Here is a 21,818-nt window from a genome sequence, read left to right as displayed (position 1 = left end):
CATTGAGTTATTCTTGCAACTTTTGTAAGTTGGAAATTTTTCCGAATAAAGTTTTATAAAAGCTCGCTAGGTGATTCTGATGCATCCAGACAAGCTGAGGAGCTTGTGGAGACAACTGGTCTAGATAACTTGCAGGTCTCTTCCAGCTCTAAGACTGAATTAATTTTAAGTGTACAGAAAAACAGATCTGCCCTAAAACTAACTTGACTGTGGCTCATCTTCTGATATTCAGACTAAGTTAAAATTATTTTATAAGACAGTAACACATAACTTTAATGGTTTCACCTTAGCTAGGGATAACTTGCATTTGCACTGGTCTATGCTGACTTGTGACAAAGGAAAGATTCTGTATGTCGAAGAGGAAGGCGAAAGCTCATGAAAACTACCTCTGCTTCCCAGAAAGGCACCTTCGTTTCCACGGGTGCCTGATAGGACCTAGCACGCAAAGTCCTAGACACGAGCTAGGTCAATACTGCGTCAGGGTAAGACCTAGGGAGGTCAGAGCCAAATCAGCTCAAGAAGAGTCTGCGTTCAGCACAACCCAGACAGCGCCACCCTCAATTCGGTTTCCATCAGTTGCCCTGTAGGGGAGGGGCGGGAGGAGATAAAGGGCAGTATTTCCAAAGAGAGAAGTTCTTATTCCGTTTAGATTAATTTTTTCCTATGTGTACAAAATCAAGGGACAGGAAAATGTACTTTCAAGAACCAAAGGCTTACCTTTAATCAGAGCTTTATAAGCTAACTAAACTCACCGCGGAGTGGGAAAACAATCACCTCAAGGTGCCTCCCCGCAAAACAAAACCCTGTACAGACTAACTGAGCAATGCTTCGTCAAGCTTCACCCACTAGCAACAAAGAAGGAGTTCCAAAATGCCATTTCAGAAATACCACATTAGATATGCCTTTTAAAATCGGGATCTCAAGTATTACTAGTTACCAGACATTTCTATGTACATTATCTTACTTAAACTCCAAAAGAATACAGCAAAATAGATGGTATACCCCATTTTGCAGAAGAGGAAACTGAGGCTCAGAGAAAGTAAGACACTTGTTCAACAAAACCAAGTAAGTGGCAGCACAGAATTCAAATTCAGGTCTGACTTGAAAGACGGTGATCTGTGCGAGTTCTCCACTCTACCGTACCATTTTCAAAACAAAAAGGGAGAAAACTAAGATAGAGCATCTTCCTATTTTGAAGATTAGAGAACAGACTGTAAAGAGCGGGCCCAACCAAAAGTTAATGTGCTCCACTACCCAGATCAAACTGCTTCTCCACCATCATGGCCCAACAGCTGAAGAAAATCTTCCCCAGAGCCTGCCTACGTCCAGTCCGCAGGGAGCTTCATTAGCTAAGTCAGTATTTCTTAAAGAAAAACATGAGCTATCTGCCTTGCATTTAGACGCATGCAGAAAAGTACCTTATGTCTGCCTTCCCTAAGGTTGCTGTTAAGTCAGGGAAGTGAAAGGGAGCTAAATGTGAGTAATGCAGTGACTCAACCCAAATCCACATTGTTGCCAAAAAGCAAACTTCATCTGAATGAAAAGAGCAGGTGAGAGCGCTGAGGAAAGAGGCTAACATCACCTCTCCTCCCCACCCCCCAAACCCTGCCACCGATGTGGTGAAGGCCCCGGGGGCAGTGAGGCCGGCAGGCCTGGGCACCAGGCCGATCAGACCCTTACCGGTCCCAGCCTCACAGGGAGGGAGACTAAAACAGGTGACCTGCGTGGGCCTGGCTGGCCGAGAGTGGCGGAGCAGAGAGAGAAGCTGACGCTGCAGAGAAGGGACTGAGGCTTTAAACCCCAGGGAGAAATGCAGAAATTCAGGGAAAGGAGAGCGGAGCCCCAGCAGCAGTTATTTAGTCACCCCATGCCCCTTCCCCCATGCCCCTACCACAAGCTATTGAAAATCAGATTCTACTGCAAAAGAAACATAGGAGACAGACTAAGAAAAAATTTTGTTTTTTAATCAGGGAAGTAAAACTTAATCATTTTTTCTGTGCTTCTTAAAAAGTAAGCTAATTTGTTGGACATCTTTTAGTTGCGTTTTTCTTTTCTGAATTTAAATGATTTTAGAATGCACAATAGCAAATTATGCATATAATATGGTTCCCTCTTTCCCCCCATTTCTGCCCCTTCTAAGCTTTTCAGACATTCTAGGAAAAGCGCCCAACCTTTCCAGAATTAGTATGGCTTTTAAAAATGAACACAAAATCCACTGAAGCTACACGTTCCCATTCCCAGCCAAGCCAAAGGCAGATGGGCTGAAGCGGAGAGCAGTCAGGGTGATGAGAGGAGCCGGAGGGGACAAGAGTGGAAGCTGGAGAGGACCAAAGAGGAAGTGCAGCTGGAGAAATGACGCAGAGAAACCCTGGCAGTGAAGTACACACCTTGGCATTGATATAAGGGTCAAAGGGGCCGTACTTTTTGAGTTCTTTGATCTCAAGAGCATTCTACAAAAAGGAGAGGAAAAGAAAATGTGATGATGAAACCGATGAAATATATCAAAGCAATGCACGGCCCCGAGGGGGCCCAACACTAGGACTCAGCCGGACCTGCCCTCTGGGTGCCTCAATAGGAAGTTAACGGGAAGACGATCTCCAGGGCTCGGCACTCATCACCCCCCTTTATCCAAGCATCCAACTAGAACCACAGTAATGGTTTTTAAATAAATCAGTGGAGTACTTGTGACTACTACCCAGATCCATTAGGTTCTTCAAGCGACTGCAGCCATCGTGCCCAGCCCCGCTCCACCCACCTGCCTGCCACACTCAGTGGAGACACCAGGCGGGAGGGAGGCGGCTGTGAGTAGGACAAGTTAGCACACTCAAGTGGCTCAAAACTCCAAGCAGCTGTGTTCCAAGGCAAACGTGAGCAAAGACAGGATGAGAAATGGTTCCTGAAAATTTCTTAAACGAGAAGGACTTTGATGGGTGGTGACTAGTTTTTCAATATCAAGGGCTATGACTAAAAAACCAACTTCCTTATAGATTTCCTCCAGATAAATGACAGTCGCTTTAGCAAGGAGGAGTAAATTGCACATAGATTCTAAGGAGGCAATTCTGAAGATACCATTTTCATTTCTAATGTTATGGAACAAACATTCTCGTTGATGATCTTAAATGTCTGTTGCTCACCTACCCAGAAAATACAGCCCAACGGGAAAGGGAAGCTGATGAACAGCTATCCTCATAGTGTCACAACTGGGACATGTGGGAGGGAGCTCCGCTTCCATTCTCTCACTCCTCGGAGTGAAGGGGTCCTCCTCTGGGTCAAAGTCACGCTCGGGACAGCCCACTGAGACTGTGCACGGTCTAGGTGACAGATGGCCTCGCAGAATGACCTCCTGCTTTCTGAGGAATAATCCTGATCTAATTCCACAGGGACTTTCACAGTCTCCTCTCAGCAAAGTCATCAGGAAAACAGTCCAACACTTAGAAACAGCAGCATCGCTCTCATTCAAGCAACTAAGAAAAATAGCTGCTTCGGTTCCGAGCAGACAGACGGGAGAATGGCTTGTCCTACGGGGAGAGCCCCTCTCCTCTCAGACCCAAACTACAGGGAGCTGTATTCTACAAGAGGCTTATCTAGAACGTGCGTAATTCAAGTGTAAGTTTTCCAAGGTAATAAACGTAAAGAAGAGGACGTAGGTCTCAGAATACCTAAGTCCATGGACTTAGGCATTCCATGGCACTTCCATGGCATTGTAAGGCACTTCTGCTCAAATGCTGCTTTTTTTATTTTCAAGGATTATCTCTGCTTTGTCAAAGCACGGTCACTTAAATTAACATTAGAGGACAACTTCGTCCTGCTGAATCCTTCCTGACCTCCACTCACGGTTCTGGGAGCTGACTTTTCAGCAGCTGCTCAAGCACTGCCACGCCTGCGAGTTCTGATGCACGTAGAACAGCACGGTTCACGTACCGACATGCGCTGGGGAGCGTTTCTGTTTACCAGCTAAAGCTGCATTGCCAGGTCGATGGCAGAAGCACAATGTGCAATTAATGAATAAGCCCACCAGTTTGAAAGGGACGCTCAGCAGCTTTGCAGGATTTGCATGATTTCAAATCTTGCACATGAGGTTAGTATTTCCATTTTTATGATAGCACCATTCCCAAACTGCAGGACTCAGATGCATGTGAAATGCATCCTCACAGAGTGAGGTCTCCCTGATGCACTAAGAGCAGGGCAGTCACTCAGGGCCTGGAAGAGACCCGACTACGGGACGCAGCCGGTGACGGCACTGCCGAGGTCGTGGCCGCCGCGGAACGGAAGAAAGCGTCCCTTCCTTCCGACCTGTTCATTGACTCTGGTGTGTGAGGGCCCTTGATGGATGAGCAGCCGCACTATCTGGGCATCTCCTTTCCAGGCTGCCAAGTGCAGCGGGTAACAGCCTTTGGAATCAGCCACGTTGGTCAGTGCATCGTTCCTCAGGAGAACCTCGACTACATCCCTGGAAGGCAAAAACCCACCATGAGTTTGCAGAACACAGAAGCCTTTCCTACTAACAGCTCTTCTCATAGACACAGCAAGCACAAAGCCCTTTCCCGGCTACGATCGCATCTCGCCTGAGCTCACCGCCTAGCTTCTTCCTTTTATTCCATAAACTACTTGGACAGCCGTTGATGGGCAGCTGAGCCATCTTGAGCCACACCACAATGACTCTTTACCTCCTGTGTATCTAGGTTTCCTAGATAATCCATCCATTTTCCATTATTTTGGAAACGTCTGGTCCCCTTGTCTAAATCTTGCAATGTTTCCTTGTTTGTGATGCTTAAACAGCAGTCAGGGACATAATTTACATACAAGAAGTCATGCAAGACAAACAGCATTAATTCATCACATTATTCAGAGCATTTAATGATGTGGGAGCTGAAAGTGGACAGGCAGAGCCGAATTCAAGTTGTTGCAAATACAAGCCAGACACATGTGGTATCGTTTGCTACATCCAGGAAGAAGGCCTTGGCATTCTTGGTGGCACCATTAATTAAGCAGATACAAATATATAATTATCCCCATGCACATGAGGTTGAAGAAAACCCCCACTGTAAATAAAAACAACATCTGGAGATCAAATTGGCTAATAAGCTACAGTCTTTTAAATCCAAGATTCACTTTAATTCAGGTTACCCCACTGTTTGGGGGGAGAGGGGTCTCTACCTATTTCTTGTTAGCTTTGTCTAAAATGGCTATAGAAAAGACACAACGATCACTTTTAATATATTTTAGAAAAGCTTAATGTAGAAGGTAACAATCACCGCCTCTTTTTTGGCACGTCAGAGTCAATCAGGCTGGGCCAAATATTGCACAAGATACAGAACCCCACCAAGTGGCGAGAGCTCTCCTCCTTGTTCAGAAAAATCTAAAGTGGTCCCAATAATCCCTCCTCATAAAAACTAAATTCCACGGCCCATCTCTTATAATGTCATGCCTCATCTGTCTTTAATACTCTACTCTCTTACACTCTGGTTTCCATGCTTACCCGTCCTAGCACACTTACTCACCGTACTCCACAATCTGTCCCCGCACCCAGCCACCAGGTTCTCCCTCACCCGAAGGGCAGTACCCTCTTCCAGCTGCCAATCATTTGCATCTGTGCTTCCTTCTCTTAAACTCTCTTAAACTTTCTCTGGAAAAATTCCCACACAAATACCACCCATTTCCTAATAGCCTCTCTATCCGTCAGAGAATTAAATAGGCCATATTATTTATGTATTTCTTCTCTTAAAAATGGTCCTTGTCTGCAAGCTAACGTTATGAGGAAAAAATGGCAAGCAAAAGACAGAGTAATAAATAACTATTTTAACAGAGGGAAAGTTTCTCATGACCACTCGATCTATTTTCAGCTTATAAAGCAGCTGGTTACCGAACAGATTATCCAGCCCTTTTACGATCTGGCTGCCCCAAACTGGATCTTCATATTCAAATGACTGTGTGGCACTGCCCCATTTCAGAGGAGAAAGGACAAACAGAAGAAAAGGTAAAACTTAATCTCTGGTTCAAGGTTTTTGGGGGGTGGGGAAGAATGTTTAAGTTATACACTAAAAAGAGACTCAGGAATTCTGAATGGACTGCATTTAGTTTGTTTGTCTCTGTTCCTCAACGTGACTGCTTAGTAATTCTTTATAGGAACTGAAAAAGACCATCCAGAGGCTGGGTTCTGAGGGTGGGCGGGAAGGCGGCCCGCAGTACTTACTTATGGCCGTTCAGAGCAGCGTGGTGTAGAGGTGTATACCCCGTGCTGTCGACACAGTTCACATTGGGCCCTCTCCAGATGCTACAGAGAAAAAAGAAGAAGAAAACGAAGTCACAAACCAAATTTACAGACAGCTGGCTTCCTGGAAAAGAATTCTGGGTGATGTTTAAGCAAATTAATTACTTCCACATGACTTCTGATAAAGGACAGTAGGAATTTACCCCAGAAATGCAAAGGACCGAGGGTGCACAATGGTTTGCTGAACAAGGAGTCGAGTGTCAAGACAACAGTGTCATCATTTAACAGCGTGTCCTTTTGCACCCTTCTCCTCATCTGCAACTTCAATAAGCACTCAGTCGGGACGTGTGCCTCTGAATACTCCCAGGATTGTAACAACAGCTCTTGGAAAGGTCATCAAAACATCACTGAAGCAAACCATCCAGGCAGCCACAGGTGCTGGGCAGCCACCTCTGTGCTGGTGACTGAAGGCTGGAGAGGCAGCTCACACAGACCAGAGAGAAAATCAGGACAACTCAACCACAAGGACCAGGATCAAAGAACCCACACACATAAAAGCACCGGGATATTTGTGTTACGATGCAAGAGACAATTTTGTCTTTCCTTTGTGAATGTGTTCTTCAGAATAAAAATTAACAGAATCTACAATTTGACAGCCTTATTTGAATCAAAAATACCATACTAGGAAGGGTGAAATGTCATCTTATTTAATCTCAAAGATTTAACTCTTATTTCTGTTTCACATCTTACTTCATTGGCCAGAGCTTCTAAATTCCTATGAAGTAGCCGAGGGCAGCCTTGTTTAGTCCTTGTTTTTGGTGAAAATACCTCTAATGTTGTTGGCTGCTGGTTTGAGATACACACGCTGTAATACGCAAAGAAAGAATTTTTTTACCATTTAAAGTGCTGTTAAAAACAGTTGTTTAATTTAAATGCATTTTCTACATCTATGGAAATAATCATAGTTTTTCCCATTTAACCAATTAATATGTTGTTATCAATAGGTTTCTTAATATTGATCTGTTCTTTCATTCCTGGAATAAACCAAAAACCTTACTTGGCCTTTCTCCATTACGACTATGTTAGTGAATTCTACCTGAGAGTATTTTATTTAGGACTTTCACATCTGCATTCATAAGTGAGGCCGGTCTAAAGTTTTTGCTTTTTGTGCTACTGCTATTGGATTGTATTAGTGTTAGGTTTGGGTCATGATCATCTGGGTAGCTAACTATGCACCCACTTCTATATTCAGGAATCAGTGACATAGAGCATAAACTTTATAAAGAATCACCAGTAAAACCATTTGGGCCCAGAGCCTTTATGCGCAGATGTTGGAAGTAGCATTGTTTACAACAATAAAATTTTGGAAATAGCCCAAAAGATTATCAATACAGAAATGATTATGGTAACTAAGGTATAGACACATACTAGAATTTCATATACCAGTTATATTGATTGCTGTGTGGTAAAACAGAATAGAGATTACAATGGAATGTTAAGGAGAAAAAAAGAAAACTGTAAATACTGTAGAGAAGGAGTAAATGAGGGAAATTTATCAGGATAGTAGCTTCAGTATTCAAGTTTAACCCATCTGTCTCAAGTTCTATGAAGTGAAAGAAACAATTCCCACTCTACACCACAGATGGATAGAAGATAGACAGATGATAGATAGATAGTCTCAGCCCAAGAAAACAAGAAAAGATGTCATCAAGTAACCGGCAATATTGAGGAATTCCTAAAAGGCAGAAATCAGACAAGGTCAGATCAACAGAGACACAAACCAGAAGAATGCAAATTAAAATAATCACACGCTGCTTTTCACCTATCAGACTGATAAAAATGACATAAAATGTTTATATAAAGATCAGGGAAACAAGCACTCTTAAATACCACTGGTCTGAGTTTAAATTGGTGAACTCCTTTGGGAAGACAATTTGTCAGCGTCCACCAAAACCAAAAATAGGCATTCACTCTGAGCGTTTCCACTACCGGGCAACTATCCAGCGGAAACACTGGTACACGTGCACAGTCACATACGTGTACAGGATTGCTTCACTGTGTGAGTAAAAACTAAAAACCTCATGTCCACCAGTAATAGGGGAGCAGTTAAATATCAGGTATATGCATAAAATGAATTATTATATAACCATCAACAACAATAACAACAAAGAAAAGAAAAGAAGATGGACCTATGTGTCCTGACATGGAAAGATTCCCAAGAAATGCTTTGCTATGGGTAAGTGAAAAAAAGAAGTCATTGTATGATACACAAAATATGGGTCCCATTTTTCAAAGTACATCTGTGTACACACAGACACACACACACACACACACACACACATCCTGGGGAAGAGTGCTCACCAAGCTCTGCTTACCTCTGGGGAAGGAAATGTGGGAGGGGCACAGCAGAATGGTGGAAAGGAAACCTCATGTTCTGCTCTGGATTCCACCATGGTTTAAAACATTTACACTGAAAACGCAATCATGTAGATTTTTATGATAACAACTTTTCAAAAGAAAGAGGGGAAAAGAAGACCAAAAAATTGAAATGGCTAATAATAAATGGCTGTATATGTGTGAGAAGAGCCATTTTAATGAGCTTTTAGGTATTAGGCCTAAAACCTTAAGATAAATGTTCAGTGAAGAGAGGATATGTGTGCTTTCATATCTGGGTTATTTGTTCATTGTCAATTAAGGATGCTGGTGACGTCAGAGCCGGAGGTACATCCTGGTACCCCTGCCTCCATTAAGCTTGGATTCCTGTAGCACCTTCCAAACAAAGAGACAAAAGCACACTTTGTGACACTTGTACGATGATCTCATTTTCTAAACTAAAAATTACATCCCTGTGCCTGACAATGGATTAGGATGATGGAAAGTGAAACGGATCTGGGAAATCTGGGAGCTCCAGTTTTCCTATTTATTTTCAAGTTGCCCCACAAGACAAAAGATCATTCTATTATGAAATAGGTGACACTAAAATCCAAAAACAAATTATTTAAGCGAAATCATTGGCAGAATCACAATTCCCATTTTATGGAGCTCTTGGCATTTGGCCAAACAAGGACTTTAAGATTGAACTGGATGACAAGATGAAGCGAACATGCAGCAATACCAGGCTGTACAGAATTCAATAGCGAAACAACTGGAATAAGCCAACCGGAGCCAGCTAAGAGGAAATACCAAGCTGAGTTAAAGCAGATGGGAGTACATACAGGCCTGCCAGCTCCGAGTACTCCATTAGGAATCTTCCATCTTCAACCATCTCAATCCAGCTACCAAAGTAACCTTAAAACTAAGATTTAAACTGCCCTTGCTTTTAACAAAAAGGCAGGATTGAATAAGCCCTCCGTCGTTCTCTAATTTTTACTTTCATGCCTGGTCCAGTTTAGAGGTGCTTAGGTTTGGCCATCCTAAACCAGCACTAAAACTACCCCAAAACAATTAGAAAAGACAAGGAAGAAAGATAAAGACTTTCCTGCATAAACTGCAACATTTCCAAGTCATAAAGTCTTCTCCACGCCCCTTTTCTTCTAACTAACATTTCCTCTAAATACCCATCTAGAAGTTTGGGGGAATGGGGAATTATGAAATAAATCTTAAATGAAAATGGGGATCTGTCATCTCTCTGCTTGGAATTTTCCCTTCAGACAGGATGGCAGTAACATCCCCTTCCACCCAAGTTTCTTCCTTTTTGGCAGGCCAAGAAAAGAGCTATTTATAATTTTAGTTAGGTCTTCCTCCTGATCGCATCTGTCCTATTAGGCTTTTCTAAAACAGTAAGTACCAAAGGGTTGCTCACCAACAAACAAAAAGCAGAACACAGTGCACCAAGAGAACCAGAGAAAAACAACAACAATAAAAAACTGTCCAGGAGATTCCTAAAAAAGACTAACCTGTATAGATTGTGCAGAAATGCGACATCTGCCCTTAACGTGCACAACAAACCCTCAGATGAGTCTTGATGGGACTTAGGGCAGTCACATCATGAAGAAACCCTAGCGCCTGGGTGAAGAGCTGAGGCTGTGCAGATAGCAGAACTCACTGCAAACGTGCCTCTGCCACTTGTCGGCTGTGTGACTTTGGACAAAGTTACTAATCCTTCAAACCACCTACTCTGCATCTGTAAATTCTACTGTGATAGGCTCCCCAGGGCTTAAATGGCCCATGGAAACTAGAACTAAACTGGCTGGAGCCAGTTTAACAGCATTAGGGGTGAGAGGCCCAAGCTGTGTCTGGCATAGCGCCCTAAGTGCATGGACATGAAATTGAAGTGCAGCCTCACCTTCTGCGCCTGATGTTTTGAGATGGCATCTAAAGACACTGCAGAGAAGGAAGAAGACAGCTGATGAGAACCTGCGGCTTCTGAATCCGCCTCACACACCCCTCTCCATTCATTTAAAAACTGGCAATACATGGATATTGTATGCCAGGTGGCATGCCAGATCTGGGGTCCTGATGAATGAGAACAGGCCGCACAGACACAGCCCTTGCCTCCGTACGGTGAGACAGGTGCCGAATGAGGTCCTGCTCGCGGGGCGACTTGCACACAGTCGGTAGACATGTGAGGGGTGCCCTCTATGCAGGCACTGTCCTAGGGGCTGGAAAAGCAGGTGGATTTAACAAAGTCTCTGCCTGATGGAGCTTGGATTCGAGGGAGGTGGCCAGGGAGGAATAAACAAATGAACAGGTAATGTGATGCCAGGAGTGTAAGTGCCACAAAGAAACAAAAGCAGCAGCTAGAGCAAAGTAAGGGGATAAAACATGACGGTGACACTTTAAGGGAAAGACCCCTTTAAGAAGGTGATCTTTGAGAGGAGAGCTGAATAAGAAGGTGTGGGCGTCTGAGGGAGACAGGCAGAGAGAGCATCAAATGCGAAAGCCCTGGGAAGGAACACGCATGACCGGGGCTGGGGAGCGAGGGGCAGCAGAGAGCCCTGCCTGCGGGAACCAGGCTGACAAAGGAACCGAGTGAGCGCAGGTCAGCACGCGTCCACGGGGCGTCTACATGCCAGGCTCTGGGGGAGATCCAAAGCCCCCCTGAAGGAAAGGGGGGGCACTTTCAAAACAACAGGAAGAGGTAAGACTGAAGTCCAAGTCCAAACCATGCTGATCAGACATTAGATATCTCTAACTTGGAATCAGGTTCCTCTGAACTGATTGAAAAGGCCCATCAACACCCATGTTTACGCTGATGTGTCACTTCTCAGACCCAGCAAGACTCAGTCAAAAAACTTGGGGTAAAATTGCTTCAAGTCTCTGTGAAGTCAAATAAGAACAAGAGAAAATACACTGAGACGCTCCTTCTGTCCGGTCCAGAAAGCAGCCCAGCGCCAGCGTCCCCTGATCCATGCCCTTTCCTGACGGCACTGGCTGATATGAACCCCACCCCCTCCGATTTTCCAGATCAGCTACTGCGTCTTCACCCCAGCACGTACTGTATTTGGCCTTGAACCACAATGAATTCTTCATGCTGCTCATCCACCCACATCGTTTAAGCCCTTTAGGGGAATCCCTCATGTTTCCAAGAGCACAGAACCCCACAAGGGACTGACCCAGGACCACCAGTTTGCAACGTCTAACATTCGGGTTTTACTGACCTGCCACCCCAGTGTGACATGGGCTCTATGCAGCCTCACAAAAGTGCTGCACTTGTAGCCATTACAAGCGGCGACAATCTCTTGATGGAACATACAAGAATACTGCATTCGTACACAAAACACAGAGAAGGAGAACCACAAGTTGGAACCAAAGTGCCCAGCCCACTTTCATCCGTGGCTACTGTGTGCGGTCAGCTCTCGGGACCAGCTCTTAGCGGGCGGCAAGCTTGCTTCATGTGGTTGCCCAGCTACTTAACTGCGTACTTTACACAAGTCAGCAATAACATCTCAGGGCACCCGCAGACGTCCGATCCAGTTCAATTCAATCAATGTTTACGCACCACCTTCCACTTGCCAGGGTGCTGGTCTCCACCCTCGAGCAGAATGGGGAAGTCAGACAAGTCATCAAATGATAATACTGTGCATTATGTGACACTCTGCGAAGGAAGTACACAAAGGGTGGCTATTGGGGAAAGGGGAATAAGGGAGGCTTTGCAGAAGGGCAGCTACTTGAGCTGAGCCTCATAGCTTAGAAGGAATCAGCTGGGCGGAAGAGAGAAAGAGGAAAAACCCAAATTCAAAGTCCTCCGAGGAGTCCCCACAAACTGGGGCAACTGCAAGTAACTGTGAGTGGCTGCAACATGCAAATGAGAGATTGGTGAGGGCAAGGATGGCAGGCAGGCAGAGCCGGGTCCCGGAGGGTCCTACGTGCTACCACAGTCTGCAGCAGGGAACCATTAGAACAGCTGGGAGGTGGGAACCAAGAGGGTCCATTTGTCATTCACCAGACTGTTGTGAAGGCCTGACATACCGCAGAATTTGAAAACAAGAATCATTACGTGAAGCGGTTGTGTAGATGCTGGGCTGGAAGAAGTGTGTGACTAGACCCAGGGAGCCCAGTTAGAAGTGAGCACAGCAGGCAAGAAGCCAGGGCCTGAATGAAGGCAGGGGTAAGGAGCACTGAGAAAAAAGCACAGATTCAATAGAAAAGACAGGATCTACTGACTAAATGAGGATGGGGCACAGGGGTCGGTGTGAACCGAACAATTCAGGGGCTAATAAGAGCGTACACTCAGGAGGAAAACCAGGGTTGCTTTATTTTGTGATTGCCGTCATGGGAGGCAAGAGAGGAGAGAAGAGGAGGCAGAGGGGGTTTTGTTTTGCATTAGTTGGGGCTGAAATGAATTTGGACTCCCACATGTAGATGCCCGTGGGTGAGTATGAGGGTCGGGAATACCATGGTTATATGGTTAGGTCAGGACAATATTCAAGTGTTTACATGCATGCAACCTGTAATAGACCCTTACAACCATTTGTGGAGTAGGAACGTACATGTCGTTATTTCCATCTTCTGGGTTAAGAAAACTGAAGTTCAGATGACTTGCTGATTGTCATATAGCTAATTAGTGTGGAAGTGAAACAATATCCCACGTCTAACTTCTAGTGCATGTTCCCTCCAGTTTTCCCAGGCTCTTGACCTTGACTGTTGAAAGAAAACAACTTGGAGCTTATAGGTCTCCTCCTCCGTGAGTTCTCAGAAGGTCAAGGCTCTCGGGCACCAAAGCAGGAAGGGCCTCTCCATTCAGACTGTGAAGAGGGAACAACAGCAATGGACTTGAGGGAGAATAGAGGTTCTGGATGGTTCTCCACCAACTCACATTAGAGCGTTACGGAAGGTCTAAACAGGAGTTTGTCTCATCAGCTCTTTTCTGCCAAAGTCCTTCAGTTTTCCTCTTTGGGTTATCCTTGCAAAGGCAGGTTTATCTCTGAACCTCAGGAAGGGCTGGCTGGCAGTCTCCCAACACAACAAAACACTGTCCAGAGTTAGTCTAATTTTAAAAAGACTTCATCTTACTCTAACGAATTGGACACAACCTCACTAAAATTCTTTCTCTGTCCTTAACTGTTGAGGGTAAAAGGAAAGATAACATGGAGCCTCTGAAACTGTCGCCATCGTCCAAGAAGTGTGTGATCCTTCGAGAAAGACAAAACTTACATACGTCAAACAACCAGCATCAAGCCCCCAGAGGAACTCTAGCTAACTGGGAAAAACTAAACATGTATTTTTATTTCTGCCCACTCCTAAACCCCATTAAAATGAGAGTAAAAACAAACAAACAAAAAGGGACAGGAGAAAAAGACCAGTGAACATAAAAATAAAGTGTCAACGTTCTTTAGAAGAGGAACAGTAGTTAAGTGAGCAGAGCTGAGAGAGACCCCCTGGGCGCACACGCACCCTGGGACGACTCAGGGATTAGAGGTGCCAGGGTTGAGGAGGGCTGAAAGCAAGGACGTGATACAAGCTCCGTATAAGAAGGTGCTAGAGTATTCGGTCTCTGATCACGTGTAGGGCAGCCAGCAGACCGTTACTCCTGTACCCAGGTAGGAGAAGGTGGATTTACTCTGTGAAGAAACTGAATCAGACGGGCTCTGGACTCGGACACTAGGAAGAGCTGAATGCAGGGAGAGCCACTGCACTAAAAGCACAGAGACCCTCAGAGGAAGTCTGCATCCTGCAGGCCCAGACCCCAGCGAGCCCATCCATCTGGCTCCCAGAATGCTGAACCCTCCACCCTCATCCCCAAACCGTAGCTTGGAAGATTCTTTCCTGGAGAAACCAAATGCTGCCACAGAAAAGCTCAATAGATGCTGACTTTGGGGGATTCCCCAACAAAGCAGATGCGTTCCTGCCCAATCACCTTACAGTATAAAACCCATCCTTGCGAAATTCCTCCTACTTCTGCACAGACTATCCAATCGGCTTTCTGATGTCTCACTCTTAAACGAAAATGACAACCAAGGATCACCACACATTTGAAGAAAGCATTCAACATGAAAAGATGAAGCACAAAACAAACGGAATAAAGGTACTCTCAGGAACAGAAACAAGGAACCAAATAAAACCTCCACAATAAAAACCTATTACCACACAAAAACAGGATTAGAAATAATTGGAACAATCAGTGCAAAGGTCTTGGAAATTAAAAAATGACAGTAGAAAAAATATATAAAGAGCTAGAAGATAAAGTTGAGTAAATCAGAAAGTGGAACCAAAGAGATGGGAAATGTGAAAGAGCTTAAAAATTAGAGGACCAAGAGTTCCAGAGAAAAGTGAGAAAGAAGAGAGAATAAAATTATCAAAGAAACAACTTCAGAAATTTTCCTAGAACTGAGGGATGGAAACTTCCCGCTGAAAGAGTCCATGCTATGCTCAGTACAATGAACAACTTTTTATAAGACCCAACCCCAAGGCACAATGCGAAATTCCAGGATACATTTCAGAACACATGAGATAAAGAGAACACAGTTTCCAGAGAGAAAAAACGCTTTGCATACAAAGGACGGAGTGGCATCAAAATTTTCAACAGCATCTCCGGAAGCCATAGGACAAAGGAGCAATGCTTTCAAAATTCTGAGGTGACATGATTTCCAACCTATAATTCTATAGCAGACAAATTATCAGTTGAGTATGAAAAGAGAATAAAGATAATTTTAGACATGCAGGGTCTCAAATTTGAGCTCCCACACACCCTTTTATCAGAAAGCAGCTAAAGGATACGATGCCACACCAAATAAGTGAGCAAAGCAAGAAAGAGGAAGACAGGCACCCAGGAAACAGAGCAAAAAGGGCAGAGAACCGGCCATAGGCGGGCAGAGCACCGCTGGGGACGCAGGGTCATGGGGTGGGGGTGGGGAGGTGTCTGCAGGAGAAAATGCAACCCGCAGAATCAACTCATGTGTCCGCCTGGCGCATGGAAGAGGATATTCAGGGATTTAAAAATCACGGTTGGTGTTTGGAAACTAAGAGTGAGCCAGACATAGGAAACTCAGAAAACCAACAAGAAAGTACCTCACAGGGCTGTCCAAGAAAAAAGATAGGATTGTAGTGGACTAACTAACTGGTTCAGCAGGTGAATTATACTAACAGCCATTATATTCTAAATAAAACATTCAAGAAGGTGTGACTAAAAATTGTATCTATATGTCCCTAAGGACGAAGGAGGCGCAGTGGACCCAGCGAGTGCTCACAGAAACATAAATCGGCAAGTTCCTTGGGAGCAGGGACTGCTGACAACCTCGCCCTTCACTCTAAGAACTGCTACTTCTGTCGCTGCGATCTCAGGCAAACCGAGCACTGCCTCCTCATCGATGCCTGGAATACGAAGGGGACTCTGAACAGTGGCCTGAGGGAGCGCAGTGACACTTGTTTCAGTGTGGACCGCCACCAAGGAAGGAGCTCTGCTGTGCTGCCACGTGACCACGAGGATTCGGTCATGGAACCTGCACAAGCCACATCCCCCTGGTTTACACCAATACTTTGGGGGCCCTTATCTTTTATTTGTCTCAGTTTACCTCAGCATGGCTTCTTAACACTTAAGCATTCACTGTTTCTCTTCTGCAACTACCGTACAAAAAAGGCACAGAACTGCTGAACTGCATAAAAATGGATTCAAAAAGCTGGTTCTAAGCGGCCAATCATTCAATGCATCCGCTCACTGAGCAAAGCACTTCATGCTGCGTGCTCCGTGACAGCGGGGGCTGTGCCTGCCTTGTGCCACCTTCCCAAGCAGCAAGCACACCGTACCTGGCACATGGCAAATATGCAAACATCTGGGGAGAGGAAAGAAGGGGAAAAGCCACAGCGCTGTTCTAGGTAGCTTACAATAAATAAGAGCAAATCCCTGCCCCAAAACCCCGCAGAGACACAGAGACAAACACGATAATGCAGTGTGGCACCTGCTATCAAGGAACTGCGCAAATGCTAAGGGAGCACAGCGGAAGGGCATCCCATTAGCAAGAAGAGGGGAGGAAAGGGCTTTGCAAACGGGGAGAGTTTGATCATACTGAGCCAAGGTGATCTTTTAAGCACAGACACTTCCCAGTTTTCTGCATTCCTCAGATACGGGTCTTCTTTCCTAGAAGAACATGTTCTCTCCTGCCTTTTCCCCCAACCCCTCTTCAACCCGGAGCAAAGCCGTCCTCAGGGAACTCTCCTTCCCTTCTCAGGCCAGGCAGGCTCTTCCTGAGCAATGTGTACAGCCCCTAGTACTCCGCCACCATTACAGTGGTCTCAGTTTCGAGTTCTGTATTTGTCATTATTTGATTGTCTTTCTCACTAGACCACAAACAATTTAGAGGCATATCCAAATGTGTTTACCACTGTATCCTCCCTGCCAAGACCGCACTGCACCTGGCACATGATGAGAACTCAACAGGTAAGAGAACTCCACACCTAAAGGCACGAGGGGCCTCACTACTTCACGGAAGGTACGGTGAATTATGTTTAAAATAGATTTTTAAAACTATTTATAAGAACTCAAATATCCTCTGTCACATTATTTCTTGGGTAACAAACACTGCACAAATTTTATTAAATATATGTGCAGACTCATACTACTCTAAGACAACACATTACCTAGAAAGAAAAAGCAATGCTTCCTCTATTTTTAGTGAATGTGTGTGTGTATCTGTGTGAAGAAGAGCTTTTAAGCGTGATTTGCTCCCCGGCTTGTCAAAGTCCAAAGGCTTAATTGGGCTGAGGTAGGAAGACAAGAGGCTTAATCAGTCACGTTTATGGGCAAAGATGCCTCCACCTTGGGGAACCATAAATCCTGGCTTGTATCTGTTGTCCCAGCGTAATTATTAACAGCATCCTGGCCTGGACAATAAATTACACGGTCACTTTACTCCATCCAGACTTTGAGACACCATCCCTGGACTTTTGATTCTAAAAGGCCTGGAAAAAACAGCTAACATTAAATGGTTCCTATAAACCAAGCACACTTTAAGTGGATGAAACAACTATGTACTTCTCACCAGAACCCTCAGAAATGGACAAGTATGGAAGTGAGTAACTTCCCCAGGAACACAGAGCTGGAATGGGTGACACTGTGTTTAACGCCAAAATCTTAACCAGTGTGCCACATACGACTTCTTGAAAACAGCTCTCTCCTGGCTGTTTTTCTCATTCCTGAATAAGATGAATTCCCCATAGCTCATATTCTTTCATTTCCGCTCTGCTTCACTTCCTCCACTCCTCATTCAGTCTGCCTTTCTCTTTTTCTTGCTCTCCAGAGTCACATATAAAGAGTACTGAGAGTGAGGCACTATGCTCTAGGTAGGAACGGGGTCCCAGAGGGAAATGAATAGAGGTAGTTAACGGAAAAGCTCCCATAACATTTCCAGAAATCCAATTAACTGACAAACTTTGTTACCTAATGTAAGTAGTGAAAGCATCAACATTATAATGAAAGATATAAGTTGACTAAATTCATTTAATCTGAAGGTATTTAAGATGACAATTTTGTTGTTTTGAGGAAATTAAAATGACAGAAATTTCAATATAGAAATTAATACATACAAATGGAATGAACACCTCAAATGAGAGGTGTTATCAGAGTCTAGGTCCTACAAGTACCACATATATTTCCTAAATGTCCCAAGAACCACAGGCGAAAACAGTATTTGTAACGTGGCTAATATGTAAGCTGAATGTCAACGGTCTAAGTTTTTTTTCATACATGCGACTGCCCCCACGAGTGAATCCTGGACGTGACTAATATGAGCTATAAAATCTCTAGTGAATCATACAACCTCTAGGTAAAATGGAGATGTCACTCACCCTACCCCTACCCTACCCTGAGAGAGTTATTTTATGGAATACATGGGATAATGTACGTGAAAAAAAAATGTAAACTGGAATCTAAGATAGAAGGACTTGGCGTCAATATCCAAAGTGAGGCAGGCATTCTAGAGAATGAGACCAGTGTTTATGTGCTGACATGAAAAAACATGTAAGATATATGAGGTGAAAGTACACCTGCACAACAGTACATAGAAAATGATCTCATTTCTGTAAGAACAGTGTATTTTTCTAAGCCTGTACTAACACATGGAGGCTATATACCAAACTGCTAAAACTGATTCGTCCTGGGGGTGTGGCGTGCATTACTTTTGTAATAACACACACACTCTATCTCGCTCTCTCCGCCTCCTTGACCAAACTTTAGTCAGGCTCCTCTGAGCAGTTTTCAACGAGGCCTTGACGTTGGTCCCATCCTGTCTTTGGGCTGCTCAGGGGAGTTTTAACAAGAATCCTGGTCAGCAAGTTCAGCAACGGTCCCCCTATCTCCGATATCTGTTTGAGTTCCCACCCCCCACCTTTAACGGCTCCGTCCGTGGCCTGCCTTTAGCAAAACTCCTTTAGGTCAGTTTAGCAAGAATCCCCCACCCTGGGTGTCTCTCCTCTTAGTAATTTTCCATCCGCTGACCCCCTCACCCTGCTTCTTGGCTATAAATCCCCCTGGTCCTCATTGTATTCTGAGTACAGCCTGATCTCTCTCCCCTGCTGCAATATTCCTATTGCAGAGGTCTTAAATAAAGTCTCCCTTACTGTTTTAACAAGTGTCAGAACAGTTTTTTCTTTAACAGCACACACCCACTTTTTCTTTTTAAGTGAAGCCAGATCTATTCCAGGGAGAGAGGCTTCCGGTTATGAGATTCTTAAGAGAGTTCTTTTAAGAAGGAGTTCTGAACAAAATTTATTTCTGGGTTTGGCCTCCTTTTTTAAAAACCTCCTGTGGTCTTTGATTTTTCCAGCCTCTGGGGGATTAAAATCAATTATTCCCATTTGCTTCTGAATGGAGCTCTCCAATTACAGAGGCTAAGAACAAGCTGGCCCAAACGACTGCAGTACCAGTCCCCAGGGGAGGGTACCAAATGGGTCAGTGATTTCAAAGGCGACTGGATTGTGAAAGACGTAGGAATTGTACATAATGGTTGGGTACGGCTAGTTTAAGTGATGGTGAGGTTCGGGGAAGTCAATGAGTCAACAGGGGGTCCACATCCCAGATATTCTACATCCTGAAACACTTGGCAAATTTGTCCCTTCCCCTCCATCTCCAAAGCACTGCCTTACTCCTGAAACAACCTCCAGATGATGTTGCCTTTCGTCCTCCATTGACGACAAAAACCACTCTCGACACTGTTGTCACTACTCACGTTCTAAAACGCGCATCCACTCAGGTTTTTCTCCTGAAGAGCTTTTGGGGGGTTCTCTCTTACACACAGGAAAACCTTCCCAAGCTACCCCCCCACTACCTTTTCGGCCCCACCCCCCAGTAGACACTCTGGGCACCCGGTATAGGCCACTTGTCTTTGTACTTGCAGTTTTCTCTGCTGTACCCCATCTTCATCTCTGAAATCCCAAACATCCTTCAAGGCTCCAATGAAATGTTACCCCACTTTCCAAGCGGAATTAAGTTCAACAGCTGCTCTTTATAAAGACCTCTATTTAAAACATTTGTAATGCTATGATGCTCTCTTTTATTTGTTTACAACCAACGTGTTTCCTTCATCAGACAATGATCTCCTCAAAGGCTGGGGCCTTGTTTTATTCATCTCTCAATCCCCAAGGCCTAAAACCATCTTGTCCAAAACCGAGACAGTGAGAAGAAGGCCCACGCCAGACTGGAACCCGGCCTCCTGTCTCCCAGTGAAATGTTCTTTTCGCAGCACCACACACTAGCATGAATCTTCTTTACTTCCTCATGGGACACTTGTCCTCAGCTCTCTCCTCTGATGATCCTCCCTGCCCTTCTCCCCTTACCTCTCTTCACGAAGTGACCTAACAAGAGCCTCGAACATTCAGTCAAGCGCACACACAGCTAAACGCGCGAACTGTTAAGGCTCAGAAGCATTTTCCTAAGTGGGTAAGTCTGTGAACCTCGGTGTGAGGAACAGGCTGGTACTGAAAGGTTGGCTGAAAGGAAGCGGGTGAGGTTACGTCTCGGGTTTGCAAAGGAAGTCAGAACACTGTGGGGACAGAAGCACAACGAGCATTCCCCCGCCTGGGTGGGGCTCACCTCTGGCCTGCCTGGCATCTAGTCCAAGGCCAAGGCTTCTTATTCAAGTAAAAGACGTCTTTTACTGTGACCCGAGAGAGCCAGGATACAAGTAACCACCCCCTTCTCAGAACCATTTCACTAGTAACCTCCTCTGCTTTAGTTCTATGCAGCTCAGGTGACTTCCCGAGCAGATTATTTCCTTTCTAAACATTACATTCTGTTCTTGAAGAAAACGTGGCAATTATTTCTGAAAATTTGTACTTACAGGTTAGACAGATCAAATTTTGCTGCTTTAAGCTTTTCTGTTTAAACTAATTTTTTAAAGTTATTTCTCCACAATTTAGTAAGCACCGCGGCCACTTAGCTGTAACTTCTGTTAGTAAAAATAGCTGAACAAGGCACATTACTTTGGCAAATTAAGAAAAAAAACAAAACAAAAAATGTTGGCTTTAACCAAGTCCAGGTTTTCTCACTTTCTTGTCTCTGTTTATAATATGTTTAAATTTAGTTCAATCCCGAAGCCTGTCCCATGAACTCTTCTGAGATCTGCATTTAATCAGCTCCCAAATCTGCTCCACTTGCCAAATTCCTTCTCTGGGTTTTCCAAAAGGCACCAAGTACCCTGTCCTTGGAGTCTCGTTTCGGGTGACTAAGGACCTTGGCAAACAGCTGGCTGAAAGGCAAGGCAGCACTGTGTGGGGAGCATGTACCAGCTGAGGAATGAGAGACGTGACCACGAAGGTTACAAAGGAAACAGCTTCCCAGACAGCAGAGCTCTCCCACAAACAGCTTTTTGCTTCTCAATTTTTAAATGTTCAAGCAAGAGGCAGCCATTTACACAACCGAAACTGTGTGGAAAGAAATACCACTTTATATATCAAAGATCAAGAGGAAAACCCTATCGTCTGCTGATGGCCTGGAGTGTGAATAAATCCTGAAAGTCTTCAATGAGTCTAATAGATGCTGTCTTTTAGAAGTACAAAAGCTACAACGGTCTACTATGTGCTAGGTGTCCTAGTAGACACCTAATAACATTAGCTCAAATTTTCATAGTAGATAATAAAATAAGAATTTGCATTTTATGAACTTTAACATGCTCGAAGAGATGAATAGAACATAGAACTAGAGCGAGGTGAGCCACTTGCCCAAGCACTCACAGCC

At 44.5% G+C, this 21,818-nt stretch overlaps 1 protein-coding gene across 8 annotated transcripts in view; it reads right to left on the bottom strand.

Moving 5' to 3' along the window:
* The window catches only part of ANKS1A (ankyrin repeat and sterile alpha motif domain containing 1A), a 169,913-nt gene that overhangs the window by 98,561 nt on the left and 49,534 nt on the right, over window positions 1-21,818 (bottom strand). For 5 of the 8 annotated variants that reach the window (XM_033102804.1, XM_033102807.1, XM_033102803.1 and 2 more), the window contains exons 2-4: window positions 6,194-6,274; window positions 4,294-4,450; window positions 2,388-2,450 (exon numbers count right to left, since the gene is read on the bottom strand). In XM_033102804.1, the coding sequence (XP_032958695.1) occupies window positions 2,388-2,450; window positions 4,294-4,450; window positions 6,194-6,274 (301 nt within the window). Of the gene's footprint in view, window positions 1-2,387; window positions 2,451-4,293; window positions 4,451-6,193; window positions 6,275-6,961; window positions 6,971-21,818 lie in introns of those variants that run through there. The other 3 variants (XM_033102811.1, XM_033102805.1, XM_033102809.1) reach the window with 2 other exon arrangements.

The sequence above is a fragment of the Rhinolophus ferrumequinum genome, chromosome 3 (genome assembly GCF_004115265.2).
Source record: "Rhinolophus ferrumequinum isolate MPI-CBG mRhiFer1 chromosome 3, mRhiFer1_v1.p, whole genome shotgun sequence".
NCBI classification, from domain to species: domain Eukaryota; kingdom Metazoa; phylum Chordata; class Mammalia; order Chiroptera; family Rhinolophidae; genus Rhinolophus; species Rhinolophus ferrumequinum.
The sequence above is the reverse complement of the archived record's forward strand: the minus strand, read 5'-3'. Positions and strand labels throughout refer to the sequence as shown.